The 22,986-nt window shown below is 41.0% G+C and overlaps 1 protein-coding gene across 6 annotated transcripts in view; it reads right to left on the minus strand.

Moving 5' to 3' along the window:
- Positions 1-21,641, minus strand: part of UGP2 (UDP-glucose pyrophosphorylase 2) — a 67,108-nt gene extending 45,467 nt beyond the window's left edge. Inside the window, exons 1-3 of one of the 6 annotated variants that reach the window (XM_008254344.5) lie at positions 21,388-21,641; positions 6,053-6,180; positions 4,735-4,842 (exon numbers count right to left, since the gene is read on the minus strand). In XM_008254344.5, the coding sequence (XP_008252566.1) occupies positions 4,735-4,842; positions 6,053-6,166 (222 nt within the window). In that variant the 5' untranslated portion in view covers positions 6,167-6,180; positions 21,388-21,641. Of the gene's footprint in view, positions 1-4,734; positions 4,843-6,052; positions 6,181-19,664; positions 19,922-20,006; positions 20,327-20,352; positions 20,682-21,387 lie in introns of those variants that run through there. The other 5 variants (XM_008254342.5, XM_008254345.4, XM_051838162.2 and 2 more) reach the window with 5 other exon arrangements.
- Between the last annotated feature and the right edge of the window lie 1,345 nt (positions 21,642-22,986).

The following is a 22,986-nucleotide window of genomic DNA, read 5'->3' on the forward strand; positions in this document are numbered from 1 at the left end:
ACATTTTAATGTTTTAGTACTGATAGAATAAAGGAAGGAAAACTCTCAGATATTTTTATGGAATAAAACAAAAAATCTGTTGGAGGTAAATACCACATTGATGCATGATATTCTCTTCATTGCCAATTCTCTCTCTTCTTCTTTCTAGTCACAAAAACAATCTCAGCCTCTTGAGTTTATCTAAACAAAAAGTCTGAGGCATGCATTTGGAATAGTGGTTAAATTGTTGCTTACAAGGTACACATTCCATATTTGAGTGCTAGGATTCTAAGTACTGGCTACTCCACTTCTGATGAAGCTTCCAACTAATGCATCCTCTAGGAAGCTGTAAATGATGGCTCAAGTTCTTGGGAGACCTGGGTTGAGTTCTGGGCTTCTGGCTTCAGTTTGGTCTATTCCTGGCTGTTGCGGGCATTTGGAGAGTGACCCAGTGAATGGAAGGTAGGGGTGTGTGTGTGTGTGTGTGTGTCTTTCAAATAAAATGAAAATAAAATTTTTTATACTTAATGTATTTGTTTAGAGAATATTCTTCACAGAAATGAGAGTGCATCATTACCAGAGGTCAGAGCTAGCCAGGTGATAGCATCTTTTTTTTAAAGTAGGACTCAGAAAAACCTGTCCGCTTCAGCATCTCAAGTAGGCTCGAAAACTTCTCCCTTTTTTGGTTTATTTCCCATTCCTCTCCATCCCCAACACATAAGCTTGGCCAGGGCCAAGACACTCTCAACAATAAAATGGTCACCTGAAGCTCCATATGCTGGCTGGTCCTTCCTTGCTATACTCTAAAATACTAGTCTTAACATATCTTTAAAAAAAAAAGTTACATAAATATTAAGATAATTTGAATTATAACATTTGTTTCATTAACCAAGTCGGTGCTGAACATTTGCCCTAACACCATAAATTGTGTTATTTTTAGTCATAAGTCAATAAAATATGGATTCAATGGACTATTTAAAAAGCATCTATGTGTTCACTGAGCATTAAAATATCAACAGAGTAATAAGCAAGAGTAAAATCTGACAACATAAATTGAATGTCCTTCAATCTCAAATTTATGAAAAATGATTTTGTCTAAAAATGATACTCTGAATTGACAAAAGCTTTTGGGGTCAGTTTTTTGGGTCAAAAGAAGAAAACTACTTCAGACTTTCATTTTAAAAAATGTACTAAAGTGGGGTCGGCTATGTTTTTCCATAAAGAACTAGACAGTGTATAATATAGATTTTTCAAGACATATAGTCTTCCGTTGGTTCACCCTCCAATGGCCGCCGCGGCCGGCGCGCTGCGGCCGGCGCACCGCGCTGATCCGATGGCAGGAGCCAGGAGCCAGGTGCTTTTCCTGGTCTCCCATGGGGTGCAGGGCCCAAGCACCTGGGCCATCCTCCACTGCACTCCCTGGCCATAGCAGAGGGCTGGCCTGGAAGAGGGGCAACCGGGACAGAATCCGGCTCCCCGACCGGGACTAGAACCCGGTGTGCCGGCGCCGCTAGGCGGAGGATTAGCCTAGTGAGCCGCGGCGCCGGCCGACATATAGTCTTAATCACAACTATTTAATTCTGCCATTGTAGCATGACAGCAGCTGTAATATGTAAATGATTAAATGTGGCTATATTCTAATAATCCTTTTTTAATATAAAGATTTACCTATTTTATTTGAAATGCAGAATTATAGAGAGAGAGCGCGCACAATCTTCTGTTTGCTGGTTTACTCACCAAATAGCCGCAGTGACCAGGGCTAGGCCAGCCTGAAGCCAGGAGCTAGGAGCTTCTTCTGGGTCTCCCACATCGGTGGCAGGGGCCTAAGCCCTTGGGCCATTTTCCACTGCTTTCCCAGGTATATTAGCAGGGAGCTGGATCAGATGTGAAACAGCTAGGAATGGGCTCCCATATGAGATACTACCACTGCAGGCAACAGCTTAACCCGCTATGCCACGGCACTGTGCCCCTAATAAATCTTTACAAACTAGATGGTTGACTCTGGTAATTTGCCAACCCACGTACAAAAACAGATCTTCTGTTATGACAATGCTTATGTACACATCTTTGATATGATGTTGACAGTAAAAATGTGACTCTAAACAGCTCTTCTCCCACAGTAATTTATTTTTCATTAGAAAGATAAACTATCATCTGCATTAAAAAAAAGATTAATGTCTGCTAAATAAAAATATTGTCTTGCAAGGAAATTGATCTTTATATAATCTAAGATCTGATAAAGAAAACCTTGAGTGGAGGGGTATGCTAGCAGTGATCAAACATTAATCCAATATTTATATTCTCAAAATTACTTGAAAAATTGCTAATACACAGACTATATACAAAAAATACTTGTGCCTTTATGAAGATCAGGACACTGCTGAAATTTCAACATCTTTTGTCTCCACATTCACATTTCAAAACCTTCAACATTAAGGGTATATGGGATCGCAAGCATGTTTTTTATAGATGCTCAAAACTTTTAAAAAAGCCACACACTTTATATTCGCTTGCATGTTTCTAACCTACAGAGGAAAAAATATGCTCAAAACCTAGGCTTCAAAATAAAGACATTTTAAGTGAAGACTTAGATTTATATAAACAGAAAAGGAGTGCATGAAAATCAAATTACATCCAAAATTTCTATTTATATTCTTTTTTTCTATACCAATTTGTATTCCCATTGTAACCACAGCTCATTACATGGGTATGATCTCTTGAAAGGATTTATCAGAATCCCTGTTGGGGAGGAGTGAGGGCAAGTACTGAGTTATAAAAATCCCAAGGTGATTCTCATCCCTCTTCTCCTTCCTTGCCCACGCTCCAATTCTCACTTCAACAACCCCTACTATATGTCATCATGTCTCAAAATACAGATTTCCCCACTGGCAAAGTAGGACCTTGAACCTTAAAATATACTGAATGTAACACGCCTGTGTGCTTTTCTTCAAGGTAGGCTCCATCTTCAAATATTAAATTTGAAAAATATTAAGTTCAAAAAAAACTCCAAGACTTCCAGACCAGCAAGAAAGACTTAAAAACTGAGAAAACCACAACTGTAGACCTAGCCCCATTATTAATTATTAAATAAGTAAGGTTTCAATCACTAATAATTCCTAGGAAAAAAATTGTAAGTATTTAAGGGGAGGATAAATAGTGCCTAAAGTTATAATTTCATGCTTGCTCCCATTTTTAAAAATCTGACTGAATTTACATCTAGTTCCTTTTTTAAACAACATACCTCTCCAGAAAAATTCTTTTATTATTTTTTTGGGAAAAAATATTATTCATTGTACAACTTATAAGCAGAAAAATAAATCACAATTCATTCACCACGCTAAGAAAATCAAAGTCAAAAAAGTAGGTCCTAAAAAATAAGTATACTATAATTATCAAGAATTATAGGCAAGAGGAATTTTTAACTTCAATATCAAAAATGAGAGACTCCTCAAGGTGAATAATGAGGTAGGATTTTTGTTTTCTTTTTACAATAAGCAAGTAATTTTTTAAATTTTAAAGTTTAAGAAATAAAAGATATTTTCTATATATGGAAATAAAAACTCCTAATGAGGACCTATATGTAAGATTTTCTCATTAGGAAAAAATATAAAAGGAACTTCATCAGTTTCAGCTGCCATAGAGGATATATACTGAATCAGAGCTATGTTCCATTAACACTTTTACAAACAGAGGTAGTAGTCTGTTCTTAAACCAATACTAGATTATATAAGATTACAGACATGAGAGATAAATTATCTACATATAATTATTCACTCTATCATTCCATTTCTGCCTACAGAGCAAAGTGCCACAAGAAGCAGATGTCAAAAGAGCTGACAGGAAAGAGAAGAAAGGTCAGTATGTTTATAAACCCTGTTCCTCAGATACTCACTTCAACAAACATTCACTCAGGACACCTCAGCCTCAAGATCTAGTATAAGAACACATTGACAAACACCTACTAACAATTAGGACACTTAAGTGCCACAGGATTGTAGAAATAACCTCTGATGTCTATAAAACGCATCATGGTTTAAAATTTTTCCACATGTTATCTTCCTAAAGCCTTCTAACAACCCTGTGAGGTATACAAAGCACTTGATGTTTCACACAGAGCTCATAAGCAGCAGAGCCAAGGTTTTGAGCCTCTGATACTACTGGACTACTCTTCCTCAGTGCAGCTTTCTAGGGGACGATGACAGAGGTACAGGCATTCAAATTTGCCTCAAAGAATGGACTTTAATAGGTGAAGAGACCATGGCATTCCATAAATACAACATACCCAGAAGTTCAGAAGCAGGGATATATGAGAGTGAAGAGAATGCTATGTTGGTTCACATGAGACAGACAGGGGAAATAATGTCATAAAATTAAGTAGAAATCATGAGGTGAGCTTTAAGATTTCACCAAGTGTCTAACCACGATCCCATGACAATGAGAAATCAAATGGTTTGGAAGGAAAAAGAAGGAATCAATGCAAAGTTCTGATGGTGTTTTGGTACAAAACGTACATTTCCAAAGAATTACTTCATTTACAAAGTTAAGATATAAGGTTTTTAAGTTTTGAGGTTGTCCAAAAGAAAACAAAGTAACTGAAAACTATTTCCCTAATTTTAGCATGAGAGGTCTGTAAATTCAAAGCAATTCCTGTATTTGACTTGATAGTTCTTACAGGTCCTCCACACTACCACACTTCCGAAGTTAAACTGCTGTCAGAAATTACTTTAAATTTTCTTACATTAATTTAAAACTTACCGAATCTTCTGGAGGTCTCTGAATTTTTCCCCAATCCACAGAAGGTCCCTTTTCTTGCAAAAATCTATGGAATAGCTTCCGAAATCCATCAAGATCTTTTTTAGTGTGCTATGAAAACAAAAGTTATTGTTACAACCAGGATAATACTTTGTATTTCACATAAATAGGTACAAACTATACATTTAAAATAATTTTAAATGAAATTCTTATACTAACAGGAAATGGAGTAGAGTTTTTTTTTTTTTTAATATCCTAATTGAAAACTAAAATGTTAATAGGAACCACATTTAAAGGAATACCGGCAAATAATCCTCCCCACTTACTTCCAGTATTATGCAATCTGACATCATTTAGTTGATGGAAATTTCAACTGGTTCTCTATATTCATAGATACGTGTGTGTATAAACACACATATATATTCATATATATTTATTCAATGTCTTCTAAGTGGAAATTCATCTTTATCAAAAATATAAAAAGGAACATGTCTAACCTCAATATTAAATACAAATCAAAATAAGAAAATTGAGAAGGATAACCTACTGAATTGTAACTAAAAAAGTAAATACCTTCGAATTCTGAGAGACTTCTTATTGTCAAAATATCATGGTTCTGTTAGAATTGCCTCTTTGTAAAAGGTATGGAGAATATACTAACTTCTCTTAATTCCAACTGAACACTGATATCTATTTCTCCATCTAATGATATCAAAACATAACAAAGGAAGTACAATTATGTTCTGATTATTTTGGTAAATTTGGAAACTTTCTATTCTTTAAAAGACTTAATGGGGGGCCAGCACTGTGGTGCAGCCAATTAAAGCCCTGGCCTACAGCATTGGCATCCCATAAGGTGCCGGTTCAAGTCCTGGATGTTCCACTTCTGATCCAGCTCCCTGCTAATGTGCCTGGGAAAGCAGCAGACTATGACCCAAGTGCTTGGGCCCCTGCACCCACATGGGAGAACTGGAAGAAGTTCCTGGCTTCAGATCAGCACAGCTCCAGCCATTGTAGCCATTTGGGGAGTGAACCAGTGGATAAAAGATATCTCTCTCTCTCTCTCTCTCTCTCTCTCTCTCTCTCTCTCTCTCTCTCTCTTTCACATAAATAAATCTTTAAAAACAAAACAAAACAAAAGGACTTAATTGTTTTACGACCAAAGTTTAAAAACCCTTAATTGTCAAGCAATGCTTATTTTTTTTTGATGTTATCACTCATGCTTATTTCAGGCTGCACCACCATCATCACTGTCACCACCATCAGTAGCAGCAACTAAGCATGTGGATAAATGAAGCAAAAAACACTGTAGAGTCCTTACCTCAAACTCCTGTGCTGGTGCTGTTGTGAGTATTTTTTCTAGTTCCTTCTTCACTGATAACTCTAGCTCTTGTCGAATGACTTCTTGGAACTGAGAAGCACCATCTTGAGACATTGCTTTGCTAAGATCTTAAGATGAAAATACAAAAGCACCAAATGAAAAATCAGACATTCAAACAGGTGGTGAGCTGCAACTGACCTGTTTCTAGTATACTGGAAAATGAAAAAGGCTCAGGCCTATGGCCCCATCATCCGCTAGTCATTATCAATTAGTTAGTACTATACAATCACATGGATTTAACTCTAACTGGTATATCTATATGCCTTACTAGTGTATCTGGGACACTAACTAAAAACTTTAGAGTAGGTGGGGCAGGTGAAAGTAAAAGGGTTAATTTTCATTTGCACATCTTGCTTCATTTCTACTGATGTCTCCCTGCTATCAAAACTGGAGAAAAATTAAAACCAGAATGTTATTAATAAGAACACGTTTTACAGAACATGCCCTTATGGAATTGCTGCCTCAAAAGAGAACTGAAGAGATTTGGCAATTTCACAGAAACAAAACATTTTTCCCGTATCATCAGCAGACAAGATAACATTTTAAGGAATCCTTTCCATTTTAGAAGAGGTACCTGGGGCTGGTGTTGTGGTAGTGGCAAGGCAGATTAATCCTCTACCTGTGATACCAGCATCCCATATGGGTGCCAGTTTGAGACATGGCTGCTTTACTTCTGATCCAGCTCCCTGCTAATGTACCTGGGAAAGCAGCAAAAGATGGCCCAAGTACTTGGACCTTTGCACCTATGTGGGAGACCCGGAAGCTCCTGGCTCCCAGTTTCAGCCTGGCCCAGCCCCAGCCATTGCAGCCATTTGGGGAAGAGATTCTCTCTCTCTCCTCTAACTCTGCCTTTCAGATAACAAATAAATAAATAAATCTTTTTTAAAAAAGCATATACACATGTACACATACACACACCATCTACTTTCCAATGCTTTTTTTAAAAAAATGGTGATGGAAACATTTAACTTACATTCAAAGTAAATGCCAAAATCAGATAAAACTAAATGTAACCACAAAGTTTAAAAGTAACTAAAGTAGGGGCAGACATTTGGCTCAGTGGTTGACCCACTGGATTCCTGCTAATGTAGAAAACTTACGAAGCAAAATGTGATGGTTCAAGTACTTGAGTCCCTGCCTCCCACAAGGGAGACCTGGAGTTGTGAGAAATTTCCCTAAACTTTATTTTCCCTTTGTTTAATAAGCATCAAATGCACATAATGAACAATTTACATTTTTTCTATCTCTTCTACAACTATGAACAGCTTATATGACAGAAGAACTTTACCACAAGCCTATCACCTCTTCTACCCCATTCCACTGCTGTTTCATTCCCCTTCCCTGGGCAAAGTGCTATTCTTAAGTTCCACTTTTACTGATTAAAGAATAAGAAAGGGCTTTTCAAGGATAACGAATATTCAAGAACAAGAGAGTGCTTAAGCAAGAAGAGTAGCTATCTTTGACACCTAGGCTCAGAAAAGGAGGCACAGGGCTAGAAATCATTTTTCCCTTTTATCCGTCCCAAATTTTCTAAAGGTCTTGAATTTCTGATAGGAAAAGAAGTAAAGACTTTACAAGCTTTCTGAGATTTAACATTCTCAGATTACTTTCTGGTAATGATAGTTACATTTTTAAGGGACGGGCTATTAAAGAATCCCCTGAATAATCCAAGATTTTCAACCTCACAAAAACGTTTTGTCTCTCCCCACTTCCTAGCAATATACAATTGACCCTCTGACTTCAGGCAGAGAGTAGTTTAGGAGCCAGACATTTCACTATTTTAGGCATAACTCAGAATTTTATTAGATATGACATAAATTAATCTATGCTACTTGTTTTACAGATGAAGAAACTGAGGTTGAAAATAACTGACTTATCCAATGTCACCAAGCAAACTAATACTGAGCCCTATTCCACTACTGAGGTAAAAATACGCTGCTTCCCACCTACCCCCTCTTCCTCCACAACCACCAAGTCTGGCTCTTTTTAATCTATGATATAAAATTCCTAATTTTTTATCCCTAATAAAAAATTCTCCTGAAGAATTTTTATCAGAACGTCTTCTTACATCCAATCAACAGAGTAACTCTCTACCACATAAAACCAGGCTTAGGTGCTGGCATCCCACATGGGTGCCAGTTTGTGTCCCAGTTGTTCCACTTCCAATCTAGCTCCCTGGTAAAGGCCTGGGAAAAGTAGAGGAAAATGGCCCAAATGTTTGGCCCCTGCCACCACATGGGAGATCTTGAGGAAGTTCTGGCTTCAGCCTGGCTCCACCTTAGCTGTTGCCACCATATGGGGAGTGCACCAGCAGATGGAAGATCTCTGTCTCTTCTCCCTCTGTAACTCTTTCAAATAAATAAATCTTAAAAAAACAAAAACAAAAATAAAAACTGGGCTTAATAAATTTTTGTAGCTGATTTCATTAGAATTTAGTCAATTTCAGACAGAACAGGCCGATAATACCCTTCCCTAACACTCTAATACTGATAACAAAGTAACTTCATATTCTGAAGTACAAAGCTGCTTCACAAAGCACAGGAGAGGCCAGAAGAACACCAAGATCAACAAAGAGGCTGAAGAGCATTCTACCCATTCATCAGCTCTATCAGTACCAATCTTCTTTGGAAGCCCATAATGAAGACATCTGTAGTTAGAGGAAAAGTGCATTCTTTATCTTAAACCAGGAAATGACTTGTGATCCAAATCAGCATAAAACACAAATAATATAATGGTAACTGGAGTCACCTTAAAGAAAGCTGAACTATACTGACAAAACTTATGTCCAACTCAAGCTAGCCAGCTTCCTTTGGGTTCTTAATGCAGGCTTTAAACTCAATTATTTGAGAATATTCTTTGGATTCTACTACTATTAGCCTGCATCTTGTCTTACCTCTCTGACCATGTTTCAGTTTCCTTAACTGAATCATCCTTTTTTCTCCTACTCACAAGGTGTGTTTTTTTGTTTTGTTTTGTTTTTTTTTTTAAGATTTTATTTGAGAGGCAGAATTACAGACACAAACAGGGAGAGACAGAGACATCTTCCATCTGCTGATTTACACCCCAAATGGCTGCAGTGGTTGGAGCTGGGCTGATCTGAAGCCAGGAGCTTCTTCTGGGTCTCCCACATGGGTGCAGGGGCCCAAGGACTTGACCCATCTCCCACTGCTTTCCCAGGGCATAGCAGAGAGCTGGACTCGAAGAGCAGCCAGGACTCCAACCAGCACCCATATGGGATGCCGGTGCCACAGGCAGACACCCCATGCCCAAGGTTTTCTAAGATTTTGTCCCCAGGATCATTTTTCCTCCCCTCAGTTATGCCCTCCTTTATCAATCTCCTTAATGATAATACTCAAATGTGTGCCTCTCATCCTGATCTTTATACTATGCTCCAAGGTCACATAGCCTACCACCTTCTAGACCTTTTGTAGCTAATGCCTAGCTAGGTACCTTAAACTTGACATGTCCAAAATAAAACTTATCATCCAAACTAAATACTCTTCTTGCCCTCTCTGCTTCTTTTCTGCTCACTAATCCGGTGGTGCTAACCATAAACTACAAATCCCATCATATCATGTTCCTCATTTGATGGGCTGCTCATTCATAATGAAATAAATATAAATTCCTTGTCCAGGAATGTATTTTTTTTTAGAGAGAGATTTTATTTTATTTTTTTTATTTGAGAGACAGAGTTTCAGAGAGAGGTAGAGACAGAGAGAGAGGTCTTCTATCTGCTGGTTCACTCCCCAGATGGCCGCAATGGCTAGAGCTGCGCCAATCGGAAGCCAGGAGCTTTTTCCAGGTCTCCCACGAGTGCAGGGGCCCAAAAACTTGGGCCATCTTCTACTGCTATCCCAGGCCATAGCAGAGAGCTGGATTGGAAGAGGAGCAGCCGGGACAGAACTGGCATCCATATGGGATGCCGGTGCTTCAGGCCAAGGGCATTAACCCACTACACTATAGTGCCAGCCCCCAGGAATGTCTTAAAAGCCAAGTTGAAGCATCTTTTTGAGTAGCCAAAACTAATCAAACTACTAAATAAAAATGCCAAGGGCTGCAATTTCCTACTCTATTTGTGACATCTAGAATAGTGTTTCTAAACTTTAATGTACATACAAACCACTTGACGGCCTTGTTAAAACAGATTCCTGGATAAGCCCCCAGAGATACTAACTCAATATGTCTGAACTGTGGAAAATAAAGCATTTCCAATCATCAAACACAGCTAGTTTGGTTTTGAGTAGCTCCAAGAAGGACCACACTGTTTAGCTTACTAAGTTTGTAACAGCCATATCCCTTGTCCCTCTTCCTACTCTCGTGCCATTTTTCCACCTCCTTTCTGCCTCAATACCATGTGTTTCAGAGGGCACTAGAACCAGATAATCTAAAGCCTTCTCAGTGACAGGTTTAAATATGAAAAATTAATATCATTCTGGTCAATGAGGCACAAAGGCACACTTTACCAAGCAATTTTGAAGACAGTTATTTCTTGATTAAAAAAAGATTTACCTGAGAAAACATGAGAGAAAGTCCATATGAATGCTTACTAAATGCCTTTTGAAAAGTATTTATGGGGCAGCACCGTGGCTCACTTGGTTAATCCTCCGCCTGCGGCACTGGTATCCCATATGGGCGCCGGGTTCTAGTCCCGGTTGCTCCTCTTCCAGTCCAGCTCTCTGCTGTGGCCCAGGAGGGCACTGGAGGATGGCCCAAGTGTTTGGGCCCCTGCACCTGCATGGGAGACCAGGAGAAGCACCTGGCTCCTGGTTTTGGATCAGCGCAGCGCCAGCCATAGCGGCCATTTGGGGAGTGAACCAACAGAAGGAAGACCTTTCTCTCTGTCTCTCCCTCTCACTGTCTATAACTATCTCTCAAATAAATAAAATAAAATCTTTAGAAAAAAAGCAAAAACTGTTACAACTTTAGGTTTCTCATTAATAATTAATATTAACCTTGCTTTCATACAATAGAATAGCTCTTAAAATCTCAAAAAAAAAAAAAACAAAAAAAACAAAAAAAACAGCAACAACTATCACTTGTGGAAAACAGAACATCCAGAAGAGATCTGCCAAATATGAGTAATTACTTTGCTTTAACTTTATTGGATGATAAGAAAGTCATGCTTAGGGGCCCATCACACTCATTTGTTGAGAAGATGGATACAGGGTACAACATAAAATCACTACCTAGGACCAAAAAAGATCTAGGAGCCCTGCCAGATAACTTGACATATGTGCATTTAGGTAAAAAATTTTAAGCTTAACTTTGTCAGTGAGTCCATTTTTCCATCTTGGAAACGAAGAAACAGAGGCCCAGAGATGCCGACTTACACAGTGGTGGTGCCACGCTCGAGACCGAGCTCTGTGGCCTCATGCCCTGCTTCTCTCCTACTGGAGGAAGGTCTCTTCTTTCTCAGTTATAGTATATTGACACGGTTTACCACCTCCAGGAGTATACCACCAAATTTGAATAAAAACTAGCAATTCAACTATGTCTATTATGTGAGGCTGCATTTACAAATTAAAATTAGCTTTCTGCTACTGCATCTTATATTCCTCACCTTTTCCTTATACAAGTATATTGTTTGTTTCTGAGCCATGAAAATAAATCGAAGAAAGCTTTTATGTACTCTATAAATATTTTATTACCAAGGCTAAGTATTTTACCATTAGCACTAATGAGCCCCAAATAATACATATGTTATCCCATTTTCCTGTTTTCTTTAGAAGGTTTAAAATTCTAGGCAGGGGTGTAACACAAAAGTATCACATCAATTACATCAGGGCAGCTACCAAAGGAAAATACAAACTCTAGTTACCTTGTCTGCAAGTGACTGTGGCCAAGGAGTAGGTGGAGCTACTGTCAAAGGCAGTGTGTCCTTTAGAACAGCATTTTTAGGGATGGGCATTTGGCTCAGCGGTGAAGATTTGCCTTGGGACATCCACATCCCATATCCCTCATTACAGTACCTGGACTTGATTTCTGGCTCCAGTTCCTCACTCCAGCCTCCTGCTAATGCCCTGGGAGGCAGCAGGTGACGGCCCAAGTACTTGGTTCCTGACACAAGGAGACGCAGACTGATTTCCTGGCTCCTGGCTTCAGCCTATCCCAGTCCCGGCCACTGTAGAAATTTGAAGAGTGAACTGGCAGATAGAAGAGCTTTCTAACTCTGTTTCTGTGTGTCTCTTTGCCTTGTAGACATGGGCATTTATCTAGGCAGTTAAGATGCCCACATACCATAATGTAGTACCTGGGTTTAAGTCCTGGCTCCAACTCTGGACTCCAGCTTCCTGCCAATGCAGATCCTGAGAGGCAGCAGCAGGGGCTCCTGCCACCTATATGGGAAACCTGGGTAGTGTTCCCTCCTGCTTCCAGCTTTGATCCCACTCAGCCCTGCTCAGACCATTGCAGGCATCTGATGATTGAACCAGCAGACAGGAACTCTACCTCTCTCTTTTCTTTCTCCCATCCCTTTCCCTCTCAAATAAGTAAATTCTAAGGGCCAGCACTGTGGCATCACAGGCACCAGTTCAAGTCCTGGCTGCTCCATCCCATATGGGCACCAGTCTGAGCCCTGGCTGTTCCACTTCTGATCCAGCTCCCTGATAATGAACCTGGGAAAGCAGCAGAAAATGGCCAAAGTGCTAGGGCCCCTGCACCCACATGGGAGGCCTAGATGAAGCTCCTGGTTTTGGTCTGGCCCAGCCCTGGCTATTGCGGCCATTTGGGGGAATTAACCAGTAAATGGAAGACCCCACCCCCCACCCCCGGCCTCTGCCTCTCTGTAACTCTTTCAAATAAATAAATAAATAAATGTTAAAGAAAAGAGAAAATTCTAAAAAAAAAAAAAAATTTCGATAGTATTCTTACAATTTGGTTGCTAACAGGTAAAAAGTAGACAGCATATTATGAATATTTCAGGTTCATAAGTACAATGAATTGTATATTTTTATAAAAATACAAGTGAAATCACAAACAGGGAATTCTCTTGATTTACACAGGAAATCTAACAAACTCTCCACAAATCTTTTGGACAAATGAAATATTTGGTTGTTTGTGTAAGTTAACAAAGACAATGTAGTCAATTTCTCCATAGTTCTCAAAAACAATCCTTAATTGTCAAAATGGTTTGGGGATATACTTGATTTCATTTGGCAATGAATAAAAGAATTAACAATGGAACTATTGGCAGAGGCAGAATGTGAATTCTAGACAATTACTCTGCATCAGCTAAAGGAGATGCCTGAATCACCAATCAAGAGAACTGGGAAGCAGCTTTCAAATGCAGTATTCTTTTCTCAAATATAAATCGCCCAATTAAAAAACACAAAGTTTAATTTTCTTTCCATAGTTTAACAAGTCAACTTCCAAATAATTTAAAATTTATTCAGGGAAAGATACATGCCTAGTATATTTTTAGAGATCTAAGAAACATGGCATGATCCATGAAATTACCAAAATCAAGATGTCTACACTTCATATACTATTACCCCAAGTTAAAAATATGATACTTTAGAAAAGAAATGGCTGTGTCAAAAAAGTAATAGTCTTTAGAAAAAAAACTCCAGCTTATAAAGAGATCTGATACAATATAAAGGGTAGTCAGTGAATCATATTTACTTACCTATTCCATTCAAAACCCTCAGAGAATGTCTCCCAAAAATTTATTCTAAAACTGCTGGAATTTTCTCAAAGGTAAAAATGCTGGATAAAAGAATAGTACTATGGAAAATTAGTGCTTCTAACTACCATTCATTGTCACAGATGATCACAAGTTAGTTTGACTTTGATATATTCATATTAAATTTTTTTTTTTTTTTTGACAGGCAGAGTGGACAGTGAGAGAGAGACAGAGAGAAAGGTCTTCCTTTTGCCGTTGGTTCACCCTCCAATGGCCGCCGCGCTGCGGCTGGCGCACTGCGCTGATCCGATGGCAGGAGCCAGGAGCCAGGTGCTTCTCCTGATCTCCCATGGGGTGCAGGGCCCAAGCACCTGGGCCATCCTCCACTGCACTCCCTGGCCACAGCAGAGAGCTGGCCTGGAAGAGGGGCAACCGGGACAGAATCCAGCGCCCCAACCGGGACTAGAACCCGGTGTGCTGGCGCCGCTAGGCGGAGGATTAGCCTAGTGAGCCAAGGCGCCAGCTGCATATTAATTTTTTTAAAGATTTATTTGAAAGAGTTACAGAGAGAAGTGGGGAGGGGGGAGGAGAGAGAGAGAAAGAGAGAGAGAGAATATGAATCTTCCAATCATTGGTTCATTCCCCAAATGGCCACAGTGGCCGGAGCTGGGTGATCTGAAGCCAGGAACTTCTTCCGAGTCTCCCACATGGGTGCAGGGGCCCAAAGACTTGGGCCATCCTCTGTTGCTTTCCCAGGCACAACAGCAGGGAGCTGGATTGGAAGTGGAGCAGCAGAGACTGGAACCAGTGCCCATATAGGATGCCAGCACTGCAGGCCAGGGTCCTGGCTCAGTTTACATTAACTTTCCAGCAATGAATGTACCCGATTTTCTGAGAACTCCTAAGGCCCACACTTCTGCAAACAGTACTGAATACAACTAGGTGGAAACTGGAAAAACTTGGTGGAAATTGGAAAATGACAGACCATTGCTCCATTTATCTAAAACATTTTCATTATGTTAACTGATGCTTCTTTCAGAAACTAAGTATTCTATTATTTGAATTAAAGTTGCTGCTACAATTCATCTATGAAGGAAAAAATGGCATATACAAAGAGAATAGTCTCTATGAAGAGCTATTGGAAGCTATTACCTACTGTGTAAACTTTTTAATGTATCTTGAGAATATTAAAATGGAACTTAAGAAGTGTACAGTTAATATTTCTTATTTCTCTAATGTTTCTTGTCAACTTTTTCTCTCAGCAGGCTTTCACAAATGAAAACCATTCATTTAATTAGAAAGCTGAGTTAGCAAGAATATGGGAAATTTAACAAGAGCTTACAAGGTCCATGTTGGAAAACACTCAAGTTTTCATCTGCTCATCTCTTCCCTTTTTAATTTCTTTGAATTTTACATTTATAACAGTGACTCTTAATTTAACAAAATCCCCCCCAGCAATATAATACTGTCATGTCTTAAAAATGAGGGGTAAAAAAATAAAAATAAGGGGTATGTGTTAGTCATAATGTGTTATGACCATTTGCTGCACATAGTCCTGACTCAAATCCAGGCCATACTCCCCTTGGGTTAAAAGCATTCTAGTCATCTAAATGACCAACAATAGGCTAAATTTGGTTTTGGGATTTGCCAGTGTCTGACCTTAACAACCAGACCCCAGAATGCTTCTCATCCCTGTATTCATCTGAGAATCTTCCAGTTATAATTAGCTCAGTAATCGTCACTGGCTAACTGCCATCCACCAAACAAGAATCACCAAAAAGAGTCACAAAAAGAATTCCAACAAATGGGAAAGTTGACAGACCTCAAATATTTTTAAAGTGACACAGTGGTACTTAAAATGGTCTTTCCTGAAACAGAATTATCTCAATTTAAGAACGTTAAGGAAAACTTTTACATAATTTAGATAATGGAACATTAAACATAGTTTTTAAGAAGTGCCTCTAATGTTACATACAAGCACATATGACTTTAGATGGCTAGACATTAGTCTACCACTTATAAGTTTTGAAACATTTAGACAGATTATCCCATAGCTCTCAGAACTTTTCAAAAGCAAAAATCCAAAAGGCACCCCTGAGAAACCTAGAGAAAAAGTCACAGCAGCTAATGACCCCCAACACCTCCAAACTGTGACAAGAAGATCCTTCTCACTCAGCTATAAAAGAGATAGTATTCAGATTTATTTATAATAACTGGAAGTGCTGCAATAACCCTCGGGGCAGAGAAAACCAGCAGCTGAAGAAATTTCACAGGCAGGCAAAAGGTGACCTAAGGGCAGTGTACACCAGCTAGGAAGAACACCACAAATCCAGCAAAGGGTCTATGACAAAGAACTTTAAAGTGCCTGAGAAACAGACCTGGGGAGATGGCCAAGGAAAACTGAACCTTCTTTTGGCCAAAGAATTCATACTAAGAACTCTCCTGCCTATCAACACTAAGTATTTTCATTAATTGCACAGTTCTACCTAATAGCTTATGGTCAAAATGCCTCACGATGGAGATGTCCAGTTTTCCTATAAAGTACATACATTGCCTAGATTTGGGTAAAGAAATTCAGGCCAAGTGTAGCAATCCTTTGTCTCATAACATTCAAAAACCTGTACAGAGGTGGTAGTTTGGCTCAGGGGTTAAGACCCACCTATTTGGGATGCCTGCATCGCATAACAGAAAGCTTGGGTTTGAGTCCTGGTTCTACTCCAGATCCCAGCTTCCTGCTAATGTGCAACCCGGGAAGCAGCTGCAATGGCTCATTTTAAGAACACGGAGGAACAATTTTACTATTAAAAAAAAAATGGGTATTAATGCTTTTAATAGTAGTTAGGACCACGCCACGAATTTGAGAGACCCACATTGAGTTCCTGGTTCCTTGATTTAGCATGGCCTAGCCCCAGCTGCTGTGGGCATTTAGAATATGAACCAGAGGATGAGAAACTTTTTTTTCCTTTCAAATAAGTAAGTAAAAATTAAGGGGAAAAAAAGCTATGTGTGTATACAATACACAGATATAATACCCAGACCTGCTTAACTACAAGTGCCTAGCATGTGGGATACATCAGAAGTCCCAATACACTGTACTGCACATATGAAACAGTCAAAAAAATTTTTGTTGACCGGACTAAAAATCCCAAATGTACATTCACCTCCGCACTATCCATGCATCATTCTGCCCCAGCTTCCCATCCTTGCATTTTTTTTTAAAGCCTATCAACTGAGCCTGACTGAACACCAAACCTGGAATAGGAAAATAGAGAACTGTCACACCTGTCTTGTTTCTGTTCATTTCTGTTGATGACATGTGATTATACTTTTGATGGCAATACTACCAGGAAGGCCACCATCATTTTCTAGAAAGAAAAATAAAATGTACTGGCCCTCAAATATGTGCCTAGCTCTCATAATTAATCTCATTTTAACTTCTTAATAACCGTGAGGTATAAAGTATTGATACTCAACTTTTGTATAGGTAGAAACTAAGCTTCAGGAAAGTTATTTCTCTAAGAATACCTGCTAGTAATAGGATTCAAACCTGTGTCCACACCTTTACATCCTTCTCAACATTTGTCTAATCTAAGAAGTGTTATAAAAAACTACAAGCAAAAATGTAAGCTAACCCACTAAAATAGCACATGGAAAGTACTGAATTGTGGGATTCTCATTTGCAATCCATGATTAATTCTTTTAGAGCATCCACTACTTAAAAGACAACTCCTTTCTTCTAGGGATATATTATCTTTGCCTAAAGAGAATGAGTCTAGTTGGAGAAACGGGCCATTTTTATAGTTTTTAATACAAAAAGCACAAAATGGGTGGACAGCATAAGGATTTCTAACAGGTTTATTAGTTGTGAACTATGGACAAGATACTTAACTTTCCTCAGCTATTTATAAGAGCATGATAAAAATATACTACTTCTTAGGAAGCTTAAATTAAACAAAGTATGAAAGCAGTTAGGAGCCTAACATTTATTAACTCTTTCCCTAGAAAGTAGTATAAGCTAGGTGCCACTGAGTACAAATGCTTTCTTAAAAAATCAGAAACAAAAACTCCAATTTATATACTTGAAAATTGATCTGAGGAGACAGAAGTCAATCAGGTTTATCATTTATATCTTAGACTTATCATTTACAACCACATAGGGTTAAACATATAGAGGACTCACACTTGCAGCATAAAATTTAAAACAAGAGAACATTTGTTTATAAAAATGGGGGAAAGATGTTATCTTTTTTGTACAAAACTGCTGGTTTAAAAGAAAAACCATTTGGCCAGCGCCGCACCGTGGCTTACTTGGCTAATCCTCCGCCTGCGGCTCCCGCACTCCAGGTACTAGTCCCGGTTGCTCCTTTTCCCATCCAGCAATCTGCTGTGGCCCGGGAGGGCAGTGGAGGATGGCCCAAGTGCTTGGGTTCCTGCACCCGCATGGGAGACAGGGAGGAAGTACCTGGCTACTGGCTTCGGAATGGCGCAGTGCCGGCCGTGGAGGCCATTAGGGGAGTGAACCAATGGAAGGAAGACCTTTCTCTCTGTCTCTCATTGTCTATAACTCTCTTGTCTGTCTCTAACTCTGCCTGACCAAAAAAGAAAAGAAAAAAAAAACCGTTTAAAATAAAAGGATGGCAACTAAATGCAGTGTTATCTTGGATTGAATCATAAGAATAGTACTCTGAATTAGGTGTGTACTGTGGCTAACAGTAATGTATCTATATTATGTCTAATTTTTCTATACATCTATATATATTCCAAAATAAAAAGCTCATTTTTTAGAAAAGTTGATGACAAAGTAATGACAAGCATATATAGCAATTCTTAAGTATTGTGATTGGATTTAAAACCTCGTGAGGGGCCGGCGCCGCGGCTCACTAGGCTAATCCTCCGCCTTGCAGCGCTGGCACACCAGGTTCTAGTCCCGGTCGGGGCGCCGGATTCTGTCCCGGTTGCCCCTCTTCCAGGCCAGCTCTCTGATGTGGCCAGGGAGTGCAGTGGAGGATGGCCCAAGTGCTTGGGCCCTGCACCCCAAGGGAGACCAGGAGAAGCACCTGGCTCCTGCCATCGGATCAGCGCAGTGCGCCGGCCGCAGTGGCCATTGGAGGGTGAACCAACGGCAAAGGAAGACCTTTCTGTCTCTCTCACTGTCCACTCTGCCTGTCAAAAAAAAAAAAAAAAAAAAAAAGTGCACTCTTTACAAAAAAAAAAAAAAAAACAACCTCATGAGGATAGTTAGTGGTAACACTAAAGACCATTAACGCATACCAACTCAGCAAGTTATTCCAAAACATAACTACATGGAACATCTTCAGTCTAATAATATTCTTAACTTTTAAAGAGAAGTGACTAGTCTACTTTCCCCAGCACATTCTCACAAAATACTGACTTTATGGTAACTGAGTATTATTGCTATTAAAAACCAGTAAGTTTCAACAGTAACCTCTGCCTTTCTACTCTTCAGTAAGACATGCATTTAATTAGAACCTAAGTATCTTAACCACATTTAAGGTATAACATGAATTTGAAAGTCTAATGACAAATGGCATTTCTGAGCTTGGTGCTAACGGCAGGCATGAATGCCCCAACTGTTTCCAGAAAATTCATACTTTATGACACAAAAGTTAAAGAAGAGTTAATAAAGTCACTAGGGCATTTTTATTCCCAGGGTAAAATGATGGCCATTACTAACACAACTTTTTTTTAAAGTTCAGCTGCATTTATTGACACTTAACATGAAGTCGTTGGGAACTTTACTAGCAGTGTGTTCAGCAAGATGGCTGAAGCTTTCAACACTGCTGGGCTCTGCAAGGAAAGCATTTACTTGCATACCAGAAAGCAAATCCTACACTACAAATTGGTGACAGAGGTTTAAGGCAGCACTAGTTTCAGTGCCTACACCATACACACACATTGCTACATACATACCAATCTTACTGCTGAGCTCTGCTGACAAGCATTCCTTAGCCCTTTCTTTAATATACATGTGGAAATTTAGAGGTCAATTTACAAATTTCAAAGAAATCTTTCTTCACATTTTCATAATTCAAAAAAGGAAAAATAAACACAGCAATGCAGCAAAGTCATTTCTCCAGTAGAAATGACCTCCAGCTCTCACGAGTTACTCCCGGTTTCGCAATAAATGACTCTTAACCACGTATACACAAACAGCAGAAGCTGAGAACACTAAAGCTTCCTCAATAGTCCTCAGTAAAACCCACCTGCCTTCCCCTAGCCCTCCCGGTCTCCTTCCCGTCCGCGCCCACTTACACAGGTACCTTGACACTGACCAAGAAAAGAGAGCAGGGATTAATCAGTAGCCAAAACCTTGTTTTATCATCATTTACAGCCACTATCCAGGGAAGCTGAAGTACTCATAACCTGATTTCAGGGAGGCAAAACTACACCCAGAGGGGCAGAGCGGTATAAATTATACCTATCTGAACCGCCAACTCAGAAGCTCAAGGCGGTTCAGATGTCAATTTAACGAAAAGGATTTCGCAAATGGTATCTCAAATGAACATTTTCTACTTCCAAATCATCCACCCAACCTCTAGACTGCCAGTACCCAAATTCGGCTGCATCAACCCGGGAGATAAGAAGAAGCACGTCTTACCTTGTACAAATCTTGACATTTTAGAGTTTTATTAAAACACTTTGATTTATAATTTTTTAATTTCTAGAGGAGTCACACTACCGGGCAGGTCTCTCTTCCTCTCTTGCTTTAATAACCGACGAGTTCTTTCTCCTCCTATGTTTAGCTACTTAGGGGAGTATTCATTCAACGGATTAAAACTTGCTCCTATATATATATATATATATATATGAGAAGATATATGTACACCTAGAGAATCTTCCAACTCCAAAAGACGGAAACTTGCTGCGAATTGGTCTGCTTGGGAACTCCTGGCTACACTGCGCTCCCTGACACAGCCGGAGACTCCCGGAAAAGGTAAAACCACACGAACTTAAATTTCATCAATGAAAGAGGCGGACCTACAGCTGCCCCTCGATCTCCACGCCCTCTGGGGCTGGGCTGCAGCAGGAACCCGGGGCGCACCCTCGCCGCCCCCCTCCCCAGCGCAGCCGTCCAGTCTCGGGCGGGTACCCCGGAAAACTCCTGTCAACCGCGGCTCCCGCCCAAGCACGAGTTACCCAGGCGGGTCAGGCGGCAATGGGGGATGGGGAGGGGGACGCAAATGGAACCATTTTTACCAGCCCCAAAATATCCTGGGACTGGGAGGCGCTAGGAATTCCGCGCTCAGGCGGGCCAACTGGCCGGGGCCTCGGGTCACCCGCGGCCTCCAGCTCCCCGCCTAACTGCCGCGGGCGGCGAAACCCCGCCGCGGCTTTTTCGCTGCAGAGGCCGAAGGCTACGTCGCCCCTCCCCCCCTCCCCCGCGAACATTAAAGGGCCACCGGAGAGGGCCGGACCCCGCGCCCGCTCGGAATCCCCAGGGAGAGCTCCGACCCTTCCTTCTCACACGTTTTCTCGTCCCGCCTGCCCTGCGCTCTCCCCAATCCCAAATTCGGCCTCTGGAGCTACAGCGGGTGGGGGAGAGGAACTCTTCTCAAAAAGAGAAACATAAGCTCAGGGGATCGCCGGAAGCCCGCCCCGCCCCGCCGCTCCCCAAGCAGCTGGCGAGACCCACCTTCCTTCTCTTCCTTTAGCAGCTGGGAAATTGGGGGGCGTTTATGGCGCCCCAGGAAGAAAGCTCGCAGGTTGAGAGAATGTCACCTCTGAGGCACCCTTCTCTCTTCCCCCTCTTTCCTCACAGGTGCACACCTCGAGTCCCTCGCTAGCGGTCTCAGCCCAGCTGCTGACCCCCTCTTGCCCAAATGCCTGCCGGCTGCTGACACCCAAAACCCCCACTTTCTCCTGAACGCCTCCCCTCCCCCTCCGCTCGGAGCAGCCCCCCCTCAATGCGGAAATGTCCCCGCGGCGCAGAACGACGGGCGCAGCCACCAGTCCGGAACCGAGGCGGGCGCAGGGCCTGGCCAATGAGAGGTGTGGAGGTGGCAGGAGGCGGGGCGTCTGCGACACGAGAGAGCGCGGTGGAGGCGGGCGCTGAGCCGCACGCGGGAATCCCGCGCGTAGGAACGCCGCACCTGCGGCTGCGTAGCGGTCGGGGAGGTCTCACCTGTGTTACCCCTAGTCTGCTTCAGACCCCGCAGCAAGGGAGAGAAGCTGAGCACGAGTGCTTGTTTTTACGGGCCGTAATAATGTTCCTTGTTACCACAGACTGAGTAGCACCGAATAGAGCCCGAGCTGGCCACAGCAGCCACCCGGAGTGAGCGCCTCGGTGACAGTAACTCCCGCTCACCGCTTGCTTTGGGATGAGTTAAGGAGTAAGCAGTGGGGCCGCCCAACAAGCACAGAGACTTAGGGCGTCGAAGGAAGTGTCAAGTGAGGGCACCCAGAACCAACCTCTCCCCCCTGCCCCGTTGCCTCGGTGACTAGTGCCATGAGAGGCATTGATTTTTCTGATCCGTGTGGAGCTGACTGAAGTTACCCCTCAAGCATGCTTTCCTTTTGATAGATTCTTGAAGTCCTCAAAGAAAGAGGATGGCGCAGGATGGCACGTTGACCCCTGGGCACTGCGAGAGAGCCAGCCTAGCGCCCTGAAAGTCACACTTGTTGCTGCTGGGACTTGACGCTTACACCTCCTGACTCGGACGGCCTGTGGCAGGAGTAAAAATTGTCAGCGTTGTTTCTTAAGTGTCTGCAACAAACCAAATATTTCCAGAAGAGTTTTGAGGCTTTGGTCAACACTAGTCAAGCAAGGTACACTGAGAATTTTTAAACGACTCATTGTCTAAACAAGGGAACTTTAATTTTTTTAAGTTCCACATATTTACATGGAAACCTAATTAAGAACAAATAACAAAGGCCAGGGATCATTTGTCTCACTAGAAAATGTCTGCCATTAGTACGGTGTTTCTTATGTGAAATCTGAAAGGATTACACCCAAAAACCTCTCTGCTCTAAAACTAACTTGCCCCAAATGGGAAGTTTCTAAAATCTAGATGTTTATAGTTCAGTAGAGCATTTAAAGACTGGAAATCTTAATCAGAATCTCTGTGCTCTTTATGGACAGTGGAGAAATCATTCCAGCATTGAATAAGCAGTATTTATTTATCAGCGTTAGCACCAAAATAAAATATCACTAAAGACTGGGCCTCACACAGTTAGCCTGCAAAAGATAAAGAGCAATGATGAGTCTTTAATTATGCAAGGTTTATCATAAGCA

Source organism: Oryctolagus cuniculus, chromosome 2 (genome assembly GCF_051225735.1).
Source record: "Oryctolagus cuniculus isolate XC-2025 breed Fujian yellow rabbit chromosome 2, ASM5122573v1, whole genome shotgun sequence".
Taxonomy (NCBI): Eukaryota; Metazoa; Chordata; class Mammalia; order Lagomorpha; family Leporidae; genus Oryctolagus; species Oryctolagus cuniculus.